This window comes from Penicillium nucicola (assembly GCF_028828085.1).
Source record: "Penicillium nucicola strain IBT 29836 chromosome Unknown utg000013l, whole genome shotgun sequence".
Lineage (NCBI taxonomy): Eukaryota > Fungi > Ascomycota > Eurotiomycetes > Eurotiales > Aspergillaceae > Penicillium > Penicillium nucicola.
The window spans coordinates 372,456-388,708 of NW_026643137.1; the positions used below are offsets into that span (position 1 = coordinate 372,456).

At 48.9% G+C, this 16,253-nt stretch overlaps 6 protein-coding genes across 6 annotated transcripts; 2 read left to right on the forward strand and 4 right to left on the reverse strand.

Annotated features, from left to right (window-relative positions):
* Positions 1-1,606: 1,606 nt before the first annotated feature.
* Positions 1,607-1,813, forward strand: N7511_011350 (uncharacterized protein; the record flags this gene model as incomplete). Its single annotated transcript, XM_057133727.1, has 1 exon — positions 1,607-1,813. One exon carries the CDS (start codon positions 1,607-1,609, stop codon positions 1,811-1,813), a length of 207 nt encoding a protein of 68 aa, XP_056978684.1.
* Positions 1,814-3,373: 1,560 nt separating this feature from the next.
* On the forward strand, positions 3,374-3,739 carry N7511_011351 (uncharacterized protein; the record flags this gene model as incomplete). The annotated part of the gene is made up of 3 exons (XM_057133728.1): positions 3,374-3,405; positions 3,469-3,547; positions 3,629-3,739. 3 exons carry the CDS (start codon positions 3,374-3,376, stop codon positions 3,737-3,739), a joined length of 222 nt encoding a protein of 73 aa, XP_056978685.1.
* Positions 3,740-5,134: 1,395 nt separating this feature from the next.
* N7511_011352 (uncharacterized protein) lies at positions 5,135-5,541 on the reverse strand (the record flags this gene model as incomplete). Its single annotated transcript, XM_057133729.1, has 2 exons — positions 5,135-5,360; positions 5,417-5,541. The coding sequence occupies 2 exons, from the start codon at positions 5,539-5,541 to the stop codon at positions 5,135-5,137; spliced, it is 351 nt and encodes a 116-aa protein (XP_056978686.1).
* Positions 5,542-6,253: 712 nt separating this feature from the next.
* Positions 6,254-7,346, reverse strand: N7511_011353 (uncharacterized protein; the record flags this gene model as incomplete). The annotated part of the gene is made up of 3 exons (XM_057133730.1): positions 6,254-6,904; positions 6,964-7,132; positions 7,195-7,346. The coding sequence occupies 3 exons, from the start codon at positions 7,344-7,346 to the stop codon at positions 6,254-6,256; spliced, it is 972 nt and encodes a 323-aa protein (XP_056978687.1).
* Positions 7,347-7,719: 373 nt separating this feature from the next.
* On the reverse strand, positions 7,720-8,541 carry N7511_011354 (uncharacterized protein; the record flags this gene model as incomplete). Its single annotated transcript, XM_057133731.1, has 1 exon — positions 7,720-8,541. The coding sequence occupies one exon, from the start codon at positions 8,539-8,541 to the stop codon at positions 7,720-7,722; it is 822 nt and encodes a 273-aa protein (XP_056978688.1).
* Positions 8,542-9,924: 1,383 nt separating this feature from the next.
* N7511_011355 (uncharacterized protein) lies at positions 9,925-12,171 on the reverse strand (the record flags this gene model as incomplete). Its single annotated transcript, XM_057133732.1, has 1 exon — positions 9,925-12,171. The coding sequence occupies one exon, from the start codon at positions 12,169-12,171 to the stop codon at positions 9,925-9,927; it is 2,247 nt and encodes a 748-aa protein (XP_056978689.1).
* Between the last annotated feature and the right edge of the window lie 4,082 nt (positions 12,172-16,253).

The window sequence follows — 16,253 nt, forward strand, 5'->3', positions numbered from 1 at the left end:
TCCTCACATTCAATTCGAATAGGTTCTAGCTTGCAGTCCATCCCCTTTGTATCATATGTGTAGCATTTTGAGTTACGCGGCTAGATCTCGAGAGTTTCAAACTGCACTAGGACTTTTAATTTGTCGCTCAATCTCCGGATTTCAATCACGGTACAAGAAACTCAGACTTCGCGGCTCACCCCCGTGTATTCGTCATATGTATACGGACGATCACAATTTTACGGATCAACAGCCGCATTCGAACATGATACGCGATTCTGCTGGCTAGGGCATACGTTAGTAGCTCCGTTCTGGTCGGCTGGAAACCTACGACAGGGAAGAGATTCCGCGATTGGTTGATACCCCGAGCACATGAAGGAATGAACAGGCTTTGGAAGTGGCTTATTAGCCGGCGAGTGCAGAAGAAGCAGATTCCGCTCTGATCACAGGTTCGCCGACCTTGCCACTGATCGACATTTCTCGCCCACTCGGTTGCTTGTAAGCTGTTAGAGACTATTCAAACTTGCAATGTGTTTGAAATCCAATCTGATGTTTGATGCTTCCCTGTTCTGCTACGGTAACGTACTAAGTTATTCTGGAGCAACGACGAAGGGGCAAGATAGAGGAAGGGGAGGAATAGGGCTCCGCAATGGTTCGGGGAGCTGGGAGCTGGGTCTAAAGACCCACTTCGCGTCTCAAATTATTAGCCGCATGAGGTGAGGACGGAGATTAGCGATCAATATGAACAGCAATGCGGCCTACCTCATACAGCGCATGTTGATCTCCTCAATTTGTATATGATCCACATAAGTTGTGGATTATCGCTACTAGGCCCGAAACTGGCCCCTTTCCCCATCTTGATTTTCGTCCCGCTATACTCCTTTGTTCAGCCCGGCGGACCAACCAACCTTCGGGTTTTGTTTAGCGAAATTCTTTGTTGCTGAAGCTGACCGGAAATACGTATGCCACCCAGAACTGCTACCGTGCCGACCTTGCCGTTCACGCGAAACACAAGGATAGGCTAGCAGCCAGGATAGCTTCAGCTTTAGAAGGTGGGGCTCATATGCAGATTGGCTGCGCAATGGTGATCTAGCCCGCATGCCTGTTCGATCACCTGACCTAGGTAGGCCCATGAGATCTGCGAACAACCATATGGAACACTTGATGTCAGTGATCTTAATCAACACAGCAGCGAAATTCAACTTCAATCCCAGGACAGTGACAAATTAATCATCGCCAGAGGTATCTGACCATAGCTACTCCGAGCTGAGATCGACGGCAAGATCGGCAAACGTTTGATCAGAGTGGGATCGCTGCTTACTCGCCAGCTAACCCACTTTCCAAGGTTCATTCTTTCTTTCATGTGCACAGGCCGGAATTGATCGTAGAGGCGGGGTTTGACCTTACCACAATAGTTCCATGGGTAGCCTTCACCACCCGGCCCGTATCAGCCAATCGTGATATCTCTTCTCTGCCGTGTTTCGAGCCTACCAGAATGGAGCTTTTAGTGAATGCCCTAGCCAGAAGCATCGCGTACCATGTTTGCAGTGTATTTGCATTTACCACAACTTGAAGTACGGCAATGGACACTGACCGATAAATACTGCTGGAAGCTTGTCTGCTCGAGATGTATGATGACGAGACCGCGACATCCTCCAACCCCGATGCCAAGAAAGTCATATTTCTTTACACCTACACGCACCGCTTCTTCCAATCCACTGAAATTTCAGGAACCCTGTTCCCCAAAGACACAGCGAAGATCAAAGGTCCCTTGCCAGCCTCCGACTCTGAAAACGTACTAGACTTGATATCGGGATTTGTTACTGCGCACTAAATTAGGGTATAATCAAAGGTGGATCTATCAGGGGTATTACATCTCTTGTTCGCTACACTGACAGGAATACTAGAGCAGCGGCTGGTCATAGCACGTTTGATCCGGATTTAGGATCAATGAACCAGTCGAGATATGAATCAAGTGCCACTGCTGTAGATGGGGGCGATGGACTTTTGCGTGACCAGGAACTGGGCTCCGCAGTGGGTCGGAAAGCTCGGAGTCGGCTACGGTCCCACTTCACGCCTCATATCATTAGCGGCCAATTGAGGTCCGTACGGAGATGAACGATCAATTGAAGGACCAATTTGGTCTAGTTCATTACATGTTAATCACCTCACCTTGTCCGCGATCTCCATGAGTTGTGGAATTCGAATTTGTTCAATCAATGGTGGCAATGGATGCGGGATGTTTAACGAGGTGGCCACCTCTTTCACACTAAGTTTATGGAACTAGCTCTCTCGGTCACCCAAAAGCCCTCGGAGAAGACCAGGGACGCCTGAGAATTGAGTAAGAAAGTGTCGGGCAGTTCTTGTATTTGTATATGCGGCGAGCATAAATGACTTTTCGAGGCATGGTTGGTAAATCTTTGGGTATATCAGAGCTAGAGAAAGCTACTAGAAAAAGAACAAGCCGATCAGTCATACTTCCGGGCCAGGGGCTGTTTGGGAGCTGTTCTCGCGCAAACGTGCTGCTATTCATAGAATGATACTGTCTTGTGAATATATCTATAGATGTACTCATCTCACTTCTGGTGGGAAAAATCCTGCGGACAAATAGAAACGTTGTCGTTACGAACGGGGATGAGATGATTGCAGAGTGCAGTCAAGAAAATGAGGTCACAACCTGTATTGCTGTTAGCTGGTGTGTCAAGATTTCCCGCTTTATTTTTCCCCCTTAGTGCCAGAAATAAATAAGAGATTAATTTTTCATTGGGTGTTAATTCCACTATATACAATACAATACAATCGGCTTGTATATTCATGCAATAGCCACGTATTACACTGCCAAGGTCAGTATTTCGTACATCGTCTTGTCGCCACCGAGCTCTAAGGGGCGAGAAGACCATAGATGTACCGTGTGTGCTCCACCTTACATTCGATCCGGTTTCACTAGCGTACTAAGGCTTTGACTCATTTAGGCTCAAAAGGGTAACTGCAATTTCCCACTCTGTCTCACTAGGAAGCGCGAAGAGGGTCAAATGGCTCGCATCCGTTTCCCCCGAGGTCCGCACGGTACGTGCCCCTTTTTTTCTCGCCTAGACAATGGTACCTAAGGGTCTCTGGTTCCGCTATACGGCCGTAGAGTGAACAATGGTCGGCCAATTACAAATGAAGCCGACCAAGAGCGTTGGTGGTGAAGAAAGAAAGCTGAAGAAAGCGTGACACGCCTTCGCGTGAAGGTTGAACCCTAGCATTTGGGTGGCTTTCATGTCGTGTTTATATCTGGCCTTTAGCTCATTTTCATCAGCTTTGGGCTGTATGGGTGTCTGCTTGATCGTCCTCGGGGCATATCCTCAAACTCATTCCACACCGATCATTTCTTCTCGATCACTCCTTCAAGATGAAATGTCATGGTGGAGTTGACGAATCATGGTAAATGTGAGCCGAAGGTATCGTCTTCCAGGGGACAACAGTGATTGCATAGCTCCTCATTAGGTATTCGGCGACAGCATCCAGTATGAAAACGCGGAAATCTGCCAGCAAGACCAATGTCACAGATACGCTGGAGGCACGGGTAAAAATAAATCAACGGGTCCTGATTTGCAGCTGATTAGAAAGAAGACTTGTCCAATGCTATATGACTTCGTTTCTCTAGCTTCGAGATCACGGCCTGCGCGAGCAGCAAGCTTCGATCCGCGTGGACGTCGCGTTCTTCAAGTACGATGCCTATGAGCGTTTCAAATACTATGGGGCTCGTAGCGAATGAGAGAAAAAGTGTCACGTCAACCAGCGCAGACGTGAAGATCGTGCAGAGATGAGATCTCCGCTAACTTTACGTTGGATGGCAGAGAGCTCGCGGGCTCGATTCTTTGGTGCTAGCTGTTGAAAATGGAATTGGGGTCTGGTTCATTTCGGCAAGGCGTTGTGAACTGCGGCTTCGTTCTCATCTTAGGTGGAACGGTATTTGATATCGGTCGAAGGATCGTGAGCCAACGTCAGGCCTCGGAAGTCAGCTGTGGCTTGATCCTGTCGCCCTGCTGATGCCTATACCAATGAGGTTCAAGCTCTTGGAGAAGCGGTTGAGGACAAGACGTCGGCGAGGTCATGTTGTAGTACTTCAACCGGTGTGTTTCACGTGAAGCGTGTGCGGAGCCCGTGTTACGAAGACCTCCCTAGGTAACCGGGATATCCACGTCTGACGCTAGCGGGCTCCTTCCTTCGCCAGCGATTTTGTCTGGCACCTCTTCTTAGCCCTCGGCCCCGATCTCACGGAGGGACCGCGGACGAGCACGTCGTGTTGCTCATCGCGACGTGACAAGGGGGAAAGGTGGCCTGTCTGTCGTCTGGAGAGACCCCTAACGTATTTGGAACCCGCTCAGGCTGTAGCTGCGCAGCTTCGTTGTAGCGCCATATCGTTCTTTCCTGTCATATGGAATTAAGCCACCGTAGCACGTGTTGTTTGTCCCGCGCGCAAGGTGGGATCGAGTGGATGGTGAAAGCCCATCTTAGCAACGGGAACATAGATCGACGTCTCTGGGAGATATCGATTGTGTGCGACTTATGCAAAGAAAGCCTGGTTGACGGTTCGGCCAGTAGACAAGAGAGAGGGGTATGATTCACATTCTGGTTGGTATGTGAAAGATGCTCGGGCATTGTGAGCCACATTAGCGTGGAGACCTCGAGGCAGCTCGGGTGCGGAGTCGCAAAGAAACCCGCTTTCAATCTCCCTCTCCCCAAATCTACACATCTAGGGCGCTTGAATCGAGTGCAATGAACATGTCCCGGCCGATCTTCGCTTTTGTCTGAGCACCTGCACAAACAAAGGCTGACCTCGCTACCAATTGGCTATTGGGTCACTGCCATCATGGAACCAGGAACTACATTGGCAAAGACGCCCTCCGTAGCCACACATGTTCCATGTGCGGACGATGAGAGCGTACCGGACAGTCAGACGCTCAGGGCCTCGCAGGTTCTGGGGCCGTCAAACGTAAGTTCCAAGCCCCAGAATGTCAATTAATCTGCAGGAGAGCAGGGACAGGTATTGATGGTCTTTGCTCTTCAATCTAGGCGCCTTTCTTCTTCCGGCCTTGTATATTACTCTCAGCAAGCTATGGGTCGCCCAAATCGACTCCAGCCAAGTTATGACGACTGACGCATACATTTACATCGGAGTGATCGAAGATGAGGTGAAGATGAGGTGAAGATGAGGTGAAGATGAGGTGAAGATGAGGTGAAGATGAGGTGAAGATGAGGTGAAGATGAGGTGAAGATGAGGTGAAGATGAGGTGAAGATGAGGTGAAGATGAGGTGAAGATGAGGTGAAGATGAGGTGAAGATGAGGTGAAGATGAGGTGAAGATGAGGTGAAGACGTGACGCATCGATGACGCTGGTCTCATATAATTTACCTTGATACTATAAGACATCCCATTCGCATACATTTACCAATCACCGATGCGAAACACACCCGAAGTCTGGTTTTGTGGACCGCGAATAGCCAGACATCCGTCCTTTTTCAATGTGTTGATTTCAAGGATGAAGGCAATGCGTTCTAGCGACGAGTATGTCATTCAATGTTGCCCAGAAGTTCGTGATGTATTTGAAAACTTAATCACAGCTTCTTGATGAAAGCCCAGCTATGAATGTATTGATGAATATCTCATGGTGCTGGACGGAGGTGGCAGCATTGTCTTCGACCTAGGAGAGAGCCTGCCCATCATTAGCTTGACCAAGATCCAGACTCTTTTTCTCAACTTCAATACCTTGCGTGCGGAAGCGTGCGGGAAGGGCCACCGATGATTTAGGCGGCGATCATACTCTTCGCTAGCCGTAACTTCGAGGGTTTGACGCGATTCAGGTTCGTTCTCAAGCTCATTCATTCTTGTAGAACTTAGCGTTCCTTTTTTACTGAGGTCACCTTTCATCATTGTGCGTTATCTTTAAAATGTTTAAACCGCTTAATTGACCATGGAAGGCCTAAATGATCAAGGTTTATCAACAGACGCCGTTGTAGAAAATGAGACTCATGGCATTATTTCACGACCTGGGAACGACGCAAATCGGAAGGACAAATTGCATTACACATATCCAAATTTGATACAGGCTCTGAGCGAGTAAGGAAGCCTCAATCCTTTTATCATCTCTCGCTTACCTGGGAAAAGATCCTCGGTGATCCAGAGAACAAGGAAGCAATGGATGAAACTCGTAGCTACTGTCTAGTGTAGTGGTGTACGAGAAACATAAGTCAGGCCCCTTTGTCCGCTCTGGTCATATTGCTTGACGTTACAATGACAATGATCGGCGTGGCTTTAGAGGCCCAAGACGTCGAATTTTTCTTCGACTCCGAGGCAATGGTATCTCTTCAATGCTAGACCGAGGCGGTAGTACTGAGTCCGTGGACTCTCCTTTCGGCGCACGTTTTCTTCGTTTTTGCACCTTGCCTGTTGCCGAGATTGTCAAGGGCTCACTTGTGAGAAATGGTGATTGGCGACTATCATGGCGATCTCCGTCGACGTCAAATTCTGATTGAGGGACCCAGGCGGGGGCGGACACATAGGACTTTTCAAGCAACAATGGGGTGTAGTTGTCGCGCATGAGGAATACTGTCGCTTCGAGAAGTTGGTCCTTAGGTCTAACGGTGAAAAGAAATCGCGCCTCCACCTGAGCATGCTTGCTGCCGGCGGGAAATAATGTGTCTTGTGGAATCTTGGCCTCGATGATGCCGATGCAGTTTAAATCCGATCGTAATCCAATAATTGGATACGTGATTGGACAGTCCCAGTCGTTCCAGCTGTTGGGCTGAATCTTCTTTTGATCAAACCGATCTGTCGTTGTCCAGACCTTAGACGAGATAAATTTATTGGATCGCTCTTGCTTGTCCCGAAAGACAGTTTTAATCAATACCACGCGACTCTCGGTTCCAGCGGCTTCACCCTAGTACAGTGAGTTAACGATGCCTGAGATCTCAGGAATACGTTTCGCGAGTGTCGTACCTTCAAGATGACCCAGCCAATGGCATCTTCCACGCGGTCTCCTCCCAAGGGCCTCCCCGAAGGGGTGCGGTCTTCCAAGTAAGACAGACCCACATCAACACGAGCCGTGGTTGTTTCCTTCAATGGGTTTCGCGCATATCTGAGGGCTCCTTGAGCCACGGTCTCAACCCTAAAAGTTCCATGGTCAAAAATCCAACTTTATCGATGATTGACGGAGAGGGGGCGACTTACACAACTTCGGTGGTACATTTGATTCCAGGCATTGATTTCTGCACCTCCGACTCAAGATACGTTATGGCCCAGCTGTTTCGTGCAAACCCGCCCGTAATAACCAAATCGCTAGGCGGGTGGCCGTTCTCTCTAGCCGCAGCATATTGTCTCATAGCTAGTGACAGGATGCCCTGGATCAAGGGTTGAAAGAGACTCTTCATTTCCTCACTATAAAGTTTTTTATCAGTCAATCACAAGTTTGCTTCAGGAGAGCACCGGTGGGAAGGGGCGGGGAGCAGTGAACAGCGAATAGTGAATACACTCACATCTCTATAGACACGTGTTCGTTCACAACTTCGATCACGACCGCCGCGGTTCCATCGAACCTTCTTTTGTGACCTTCGATCTCTTGAGAAATCTTCGGCCACCATTTATCATCTCTCAAGTAGACATTGTCGGGGAGTTTGTGCTGTAACCATGTGCGCATAGTGTCATTGATCATCTGACTCCCTCCATCAAACCCTGTGTACCTGTTAGTAAGAATTTTCATCGAATGCTTGCAAGAGTTCTCACCATCAGTAGGGCAGGCCAGCTTGACTTCTTCAGCATCAAAATATACCGTTGCGCCATCCTACGTAAAGAATTAGACGATGAGTTGCGTATCAAGGGAGTCCGCAGTCTAACTGTGCTTCCACCGCCACTATCGATGATCAACATAGCTTGAGAAGGTAATCGAGCACGTTCACTTTCGAATGCAATATAATGAGCAGCTGCCAAAGGTTCCGAGACTCCGGCAACCTCATCGAAGCCCGCGCTTCGTGCCGCCTCAAAAAGCATCATTCGGAGCCAAACGTTGTATTCCACTGGATACGTCACTCGACAGTATTTCTGGATTTCGTCGAAACGTCGACCCCTTGAGAAGACACTGCTTTCTGATAATTTGGGTAACTGCACCTCCAAAACTTCAAGAATGTACGAGAAAATCTTCTCGAACAGATTCAAGATGGTCAAGGCTGTTCCATAATTTGTTGCTGCCTCACGCAACGCTCTCTTCAGAATACTCGTATAGGGCTTCCGTCCCATAGCCGCAAGTTTGATATGTTCAAAGAGGACGGCATGGGGCCGAAATTGAGCATTTTCTCCATAGTACCATCTGTCTTGTGAGCATGCAAGGATAGCATCTAGTTCCTCATTGTTCTTGGCATTGCTGTGGGTTGGAAATTTGAGCAGATGAGAAACCTTGCTACCCATCCATTCGAAGCTGACGGTGCAGGATGTTGTTCCCAGGTCAACCCCAACCATCAAATGGGGCAACGCTTCACTCATGGTGTGCAGGGTGAGATCCGAGCTGGCGTCCGGCAGGGCCATGGTTGGCGGCGGAAGACCGTTTGCCCCCAGGGGTCGGGAATCGTGACTAAAGTTTTGCACGCTATATTATCACGTGATGTTGAACTCGAGGATTTTGACTCGCGCCGCCCCGATATTTCGTTAAACTATCTCAAGCACCAGGCAGAATGTGGAAACGTTTTCACCAGATAGCTGCTATTCATGGTATGTTTGCGAGCCAGATCCAAAACATTAATCGTATCCTTGACCCTCCTGTGGAGTCTGCCGATCCCTAAAAAGGGCGAGAGGTTCAAAGGCGTCAGTTGGAAACGGTCTGTCGACATTGGTCTTAAGATGGCTTTCGACATGAGCTAGTAAAATCATTATGTAGATCTTCACAGCGTCCAGGTATTCGGGCTATCTTGCCCAGAGATGGAGGGTCGCCCGTTTAATGGTGCCTCGGAAACCCGAACTACTCACTCCCAGGCGTGTCCTGTTCGAGATCACAGCTCAACATGCTTAGCAGCAGGTTGTCGGACGCGATGGTGGTCCGACGGCTGCCTTCTCTGACCGATAACTATGACCTATTGCAAGGTGACTGGTTTGGGATCGGGGATGTACCGCCGAGCAAGCCCTACCTACCGGTGCTAGGTGCTAGCCAATGCAATCGACCGAGCATGCTGTCAATAGAGAATCGCCACTTTGGTGACTTTTGATCCAAAGACACCTTCAATGGGGTGATTAAAACCAGCCTTGACGCTCTCCCTCGCGCAAGAGGCATTTTTATTGGGGCTAGGATATGGATATCGAGTTTCATGAGCGGACACCAAGCTAATATCGGGTTTGACGACTACTGTCATAAAGCTTCTAGGCGCATAACAAGAACAGTAGTTCGATTCAGTCAGCTTACTGAGATCAAAAGGCTTCTGTCTTTTTGGGACGTCTGTTCTTGTCCCAGAGGGCCAGTGTGGAGAAAACGGTTTGCGTGCCCTGTACTTGCCTTCAGCATTCTAAATGTCACCTTTCTCGTTGAAGACGAAGATTTGTGTTATATGGAGACCTATGCGTCAGTCCATAGGAGCTAAAATATCAAGGTACCCATGCATGTTGACCTGCATCATGTGATTGAGTTTTTGTCGTGAAGCTTGAACGTATTTAGGGCTCCGAAAGGAATATGATAATTTGTGAATAATCATGAATATCTGCGAATATGAATTAAATGAATTGAATAATATGAATATGAATAACCCCTCTATTCATATTCGCATTAATCATGAATAAATGAATAATTCATATTTATCCCAAATACGCAGATCCCATACATTACCATTCATTTCATTACATCCCAATACATCAATAGGGTTCATCATTTTGTTCTTACGCAGCGTAATAATACGAGGCTTTGAAATTTGAATTACCCGAAATTTATGCTTGATACCGTTCTCTCAGTAGCATCAACCATCGCATAGTCTCTGCGTTTAGGCAGTGTCTTCGGAGACCCAACATATCTCTGGCATTACTGAATTCGCGTTCAATACCGACCTCTGCTGAGGGGATCGATAGGTAATCGCGAGCGGCTTTTGCCATTAGAGGGAAATTAAATTCGTTGGCCCTCCACCATTTCAGGACCCATTCTTCGTCCGCATCGCCGATCATATGGTGGGACCAGCTGACCGGTGGTGAGTCCAAATATTTATCGATATCAGATGAAAATTTTCCTTGGGCAGGCTGAACTTTGCGCAGAGTTTTCCACATGGTTTCCGACATCCCCGGCGGACGTGAGTTCTCAGATTCATGCAAGGTAAAGGCCTCCGGGGGATATTCTTTCTTTAGAAACTCGCGCACTTGAGAAATGATGAGCCCTGCATCCTGGTCACTCATCTGCGATACAATCAAGGACGACTTGATACGCGGATCCAACACGGAAGCAACGTAGTAAAGAAGGTTGTCGTCCATTTTCCTGGCAAACTTGTTCATCTTCCGAATCCCTCTTTCCACTGCATTTCGAATTTCAGTGTTCACATCTTCAAAATCTCCCGCGGCATTCCGAACGTCGTTCAACAAGTCGTCCAAGCTCCAATAAATTGGTAGACTTTCCACAATTGTCGGGCGAGTCTTTGATACGGAGTTTGTGTGGTTCCAAAACGGCTTGAGAATCTTGGCTACTTGCTGAAGCGTCGACCATTCGTCATCGGTGAGCTGAAGGGCCTGGACTTCTGGATGTATCCGGACAAATTGCCCCAGCTCAGTCTGTAGCCGGAGGGCGTCTTGGATCATGACATAGGTTGAGTTCCATCGGGTGTCAACATCATAGCTGACTTGCTTGCCTGGTGACACTTCTTTCCAATCTTGGCGGCGTTGTGGGCTGCGGGCGATCCATAGTGTCAAAAGCCGGATTTTCATGATTGCTCCTTTCGTGCTGTGAAGGGAGCTAAATGCTGAGCTAGTATTGACGGCCAAGTCGTCCAGCATCGCCTTCGCCTCTCGTGCCGAGCCGGCCCTCAAAGAAGCTAACACGTCCTTGCAAATCAGATTGAGGACGTGGGCAAGGCAAGGGATAAAGCTCTGTCGTCCACGGAACCGCATTAGCGGCCTGATGCGAAAGCGGTCATCATCGTTGTCGTACTTTTTGCAGAGCTCGTCATGCAGACTATCGCAGAGAGTCCCATTGTTGCCCGCATTGTCTCCTGTGATAGTCAGGAGTTTAGGCGCAATGTCCAGTTCCTCGAGCATCTTTAGCACAATTTCCGCAAGATTTTCTCCAGAATGTGGTCCATTGATATCCGTGAACTCGAGAAGTTCTTCTCGCTTTTCAAACTCGGGGGAGATCCAATGACCCATGATACCCATTATCGCGATCTGATTCTCCGAAGTCCAAACGTCAAGAGATAATGCGAGTGTTCGACTGCTTATAGCAAGCTTTTCTTTCACGCAAGCCCTATCTGAGTGGAATTCGTCCTTGATTCGATTGAAGAGAGTGTCAGCGGTCCTGATAGGCAACTTAACCCCCGTTGCTTCAATAAGTGCCCTGAACGCCGGATGCTCCACTACCGTGAAAGGCTGCCTTGTTTGAATGACCCATTGGACTAGCGTCTTTTCAACATCAGCCTTCTTCCCCGGCGACTCCAAGAATGGGTCGAGGTTCCCTTCGGCCGTGGGCAACAATATAGGGTGATTCCCGGATTTGATACGATGCTTGGTCTGGAGATGCACCAACAAATTCGAAGTGGAACCATAGCGCGCCGAATCCCTGGAGGACCAGCTACAGTGCTTGCAAACCAGCAATCGGTCATTCTTCAAGGGGCCGCCCTGTCGACACCAAGTGTTGTCCAGCTCTGTGGTCCAAAAGTGCTCAGTGGTCCAACTAGAATAGGACTTGGTTTTTCGTCTCTTATACGGATGCAAGCTACTCGTATTGCTCGTGCTCTCTGAAAACGCGGGATCAAGCGGGGAGGGGGAAGAACTAGGCAGACAGTAGGACCGCTTAGATTGGGGTGTTTGCTCAGGGCCCCTAGACGGAGAGTGTTCCGGAGAGTAGGGGCGTCCTATTTCACAAATGGATTCCTCGGATTGCTCAGAAGGTGATGAAACCAGGCCATTGTGTAGAGCATTATAGTCCCGGCGTGGAAGACCCCGCGTCCTCCGCACGAATGGAGCAGGTGTAGATGCCATGCTAGTGTTTTCTGGGTCAGTATATCAAAGTGGTCTCAACAATAATGCATAACATACCTTGAGCTACTTGAATAATCAGGCAGAGCTGAAAGGGGGACTGGAGGGTGGGATGATTGTTGGCAATCTCGGTCATTTTCGCGCTTTATATGCCCTTTATGAACTGGAAAATCGATAGGTCACTTCTGTATTTCTGCAGCGCGCTATTCATAACATTGAGCGTAAACAGAATGTAAACAAAATGCAGCCAGGGTCATTGGAGACTCTATATTGTGAGGCAAACGTGTTTCTACGTGCCATTCATCGTACATAGTGCATGGACGAAATTTGAAATGGATCACAATGAAACTACGGGAATTAATGGGTATAGTCAAACAGACCAAACAAGATGATATGAAGCTGGGTCATAGATATATATAATTTCAACCGCTCTTTTCTACTGGCCCTAAAGTCTCCATGATCAGACGCTTGTGGATGAGTATGGTACCTCAAAACAATCCACTGCAGCTTAGTAGATAGGCGGATCTTGAATTCTAGCATATATTTGGAAATGACATTCTACGGTTCAACGCCGTCGATGAAGTGATGGAATTTTGAAATTAACCCCTAACGTATTTCGGTAATACGAGAACCGCTGTACCGGACAAAGTATTAATGCGGATAAAATTCACAATATGAATAATATGAATGCGAATATGAATAATGCGTTTATTCGCGTGAATAAAAATTCATATATTCATATTCCTACAGTGCGAATATGAATATGCTGTATATTCGCATTCATTTATTCCTTTCGGAGCCCTAAACGTATTACTAAACGGGATTTCGGTACATTACCGCAGCGCTAGCGCGACGTTGCGTGCTACAACTAGGCTCGGGCGCACCTTTAGACGAATAGATGAGGGTTTCCAGTGAGAAGCCCCAACTTGCCTTTTCGCATTCCAGAATGGTAAGGAAAGAAAGTAATAAGTTACAGCAATCTCGGCTCCATGGTGCAACGGTAAGGGTTAGCTTGTAGCCCTTCGCTCCTTTGCAACGTGGAAAAGTGCGGACTACTTATCCCCTTACATGTGTTTTCAAAGTCTATGGATTTGAGTGTCTCAAATTTATCAATTAAAGCACGCTGCCTACGGCGGTTGTGGTGATAATTACCAGTACAGCTCAGTAGCCATGTCAGACCAGTGCAGATGTATGTGTAGTATATACACACACACACAACTTATTAACGCCCGGCGGCTCAGCCGAAAGGGCATCTATCTCTGATCTACTATACATGCCATAATATATACATTACTGTGTCTCCTTAGAGCCCATGCATAAAACCTTGCCATATATGTCATTTCCAGCAAGCAGTGTCGCAGCGGATTCTCGTGTGTTAGTAGTTTTGTTGGTAGACTGACTTGAAGGCGCTTCTCCAAGTGTTCAGTATCCTATTCTCGGCAGTTGAAGCGCGTCTACCACCTGTGACACGAGGTGGTTGGTGGGTTAGATCGGAAAAAATGGTGATTTATGTTCGTCGGCATGGTCAAGTGGCCTCGAGTCGGCCCGTGGCGATGGCGAATCGTATTGAGCCTCGTACCGCCTCTTAGTTCGGCGTCCGCTTCTGATCATCGGAAGGGGACTTTCCTCCTAGGAAGAAGGATATATTTCCTCGGTGGGTGTTGGTGCATTGTAGTAGTTCCGTCCGGTGCGCCGTCCATTTTTGACATCGAAATAGGAAGTGTTCCACGGTCTCTCTCGCTTGTCCACACGCACACTGGTCGGTCCGTGTCTGCTACGTTGATTCGATAGAGATATCCATTGAGCCAGCACGCTCGCTTCTTTCCACGATAGTCGCTCATAGAGCTGCCGTGGGTGTTTGCCTGGGAGTGCTGCATGAACTCGCTTTGCGTGTCGCCCTATATTCACTGGCAGGTCATTGCTGGGGACTGGTTGGGAGCGTGCGATATTCAGTGTTGTTGACTTCATTCTCGGGACGCGTGCTTGCGGGAGAGCATTTTCTTGTGTCGCGGCTCTGGCCTGTTTTTTGGCCAGACCCCGCAGTTTATTATCTTCGCTCGTTGAGATCCACAGAATATTGATCTGGTTTCCATTTCTCCGTAGCTTTATCGTCAACTTGTATAGTTGGCAGACGAATTCCTGGCCTGACTGTTGTCGAGGATTCCTTAGTGTCAGAGCCGCCGCTTTGTTGCTCGTGAGCAGCGTAAGTCTGTGGACTTTCAGTCCCACTACCATGTTCAATGCATGTGCCGTCGCTGCTAGCTCCGCAGAGAACAGATTTTGCTCTGCTCTTGCACCCAATGTGACGGAAAGGGTCTTCAGTTTCAGTTTTCGATGCCGAGGTGGCTGGCTCTCGATCGTCACCCCGAATCCGACCAGCTCGTGCCGAACCGCTGGTTGCGATCTGCATTAGACCATCTGGTACGGTCGGTGACTGTGGAGTTGCTTCAACGCCAGCCTATACGCGTACTTCTCATGGTCCCAATGTGAACGGATTGATGGTTTCCAGGGTTTCCATCTCAATGTTCTTCAGCTCAAAGTTCTTCAGCTCAAAGTTCTTCAGCGCGTCTGCTACTTGATACAACGGCCAACGATGGTATCTTCTAAATTTCTTGATCCGAGCTGTATACTTGCGAAGAGGGTTGGTTTCTGGCAGGGTATACATGTCCGTCCACATCTTCACGGCTCGTCTCCAGAAACGGCGTTGAACAGTGGCAGGGTGGGCCTCCGCCTCTGCTGCTCTAGTCGCATCTGTGAGGAATGTTCCTCTAATCACCTGCGCTCCTGCCCTTTGGATGCGTAATCCACGACCGGCGCCACCGTCGATGTAAATAGCTGCCGCGCTGTTGCTGGAGATAGACCCGAAGTCGCCGAAGCTCCATCGCGGCGTCCAGGCCCTTGGATGCTGCCCTCGCGATGGGTTTCTTGTACTTGAGTTTGGTGTCCATCAAGACGTCCAGGATCTTGACATGGACTTTGGGTACAACCGTCTGTCCCTTGATGATAAACGGCTCATGGTCCGATTTACTCGTCTTGGGGACGAAATGTATCATAGCTGTCTTTTCAGCTTCAAAGGTGGCTCCGCTCCTTCTTTCCCAGTCGAGTGCTTCTTTGATAATTGTGTCAATACCTTCCCGGTTGCTCTGGGCGGTTGGTCAGATCACCCACGCGGTAAAATCATCCACGAACGCTATTGCTCCGCCCTGGCTAGCGATCTGTCTTTGCACGAGGTCTGCATTAGAGAAAAGGAATAGGATCGGGGACAGAGGCGAGCCCTGAGGTAGGCCAGCTTGTGGAAGGCTCTGGACCTCCGACACTTGCCCATTGATTTGGATGGTCGCCGATCGTTCCGAGTAGAAGGCTTCGACCCACCGGAGCAGGTCAACGGGTATGCCTCGCGCTTCCATTCTCTGGAGCAGTCGATTTTTGCACACCCCGTTGTAGGCGCCTTAGACATCGAAGCTGATCCAACTCAACACCCATCGGCCGCGCCCCGCTGTGTAAATCTGCTCTTCTAAGAGCACAAGCGCCTGCTCCGCGGACCGTTGCTTTCGGACTCCGAAATGGCTGGTCGGAAGCAAGCCGTGTGTCTCCACAGCGTGCGAGATCCTTTCTGCAACCACGGATTCCAAAATCTTGCCTAGCGTCGCGAGGAGCGAAATTGGCCTCCATGCCTTCGCAATGGTGATTTCCTTGCTCGGCTTTTTGAGCAGTATGATCTTCGCATGTCTCCACTGTCTCGGCAACATGTCTTCTTCCAGTGACGCTTGGAACAAGTCGAGAACCCTGTGCTTGACCGTGCGCCACGTCATCTTCCAGACTATCGCCGGTAGACCGTCTTCACCCGGCGCCTTTCATGATTTCGCCGTAAAAACCTGTCGTTCTACCTCCTCCAGGCTGATAGCAGGCATGCCCACCGGCTCTCTTTGTGGTCTGGACCCCTCGTCGTCAATCACGTCAGGCAGAGGGAGAAAGAATTTAGACAGCAGCTCTTCTGCTTGCTCTCGATGATCCGTGATAGTAGTCCCGTCTGCTCTGACGAGCTGCGGTATCTTACCGAATGCTGCATCCTCTCTCGACTTTAG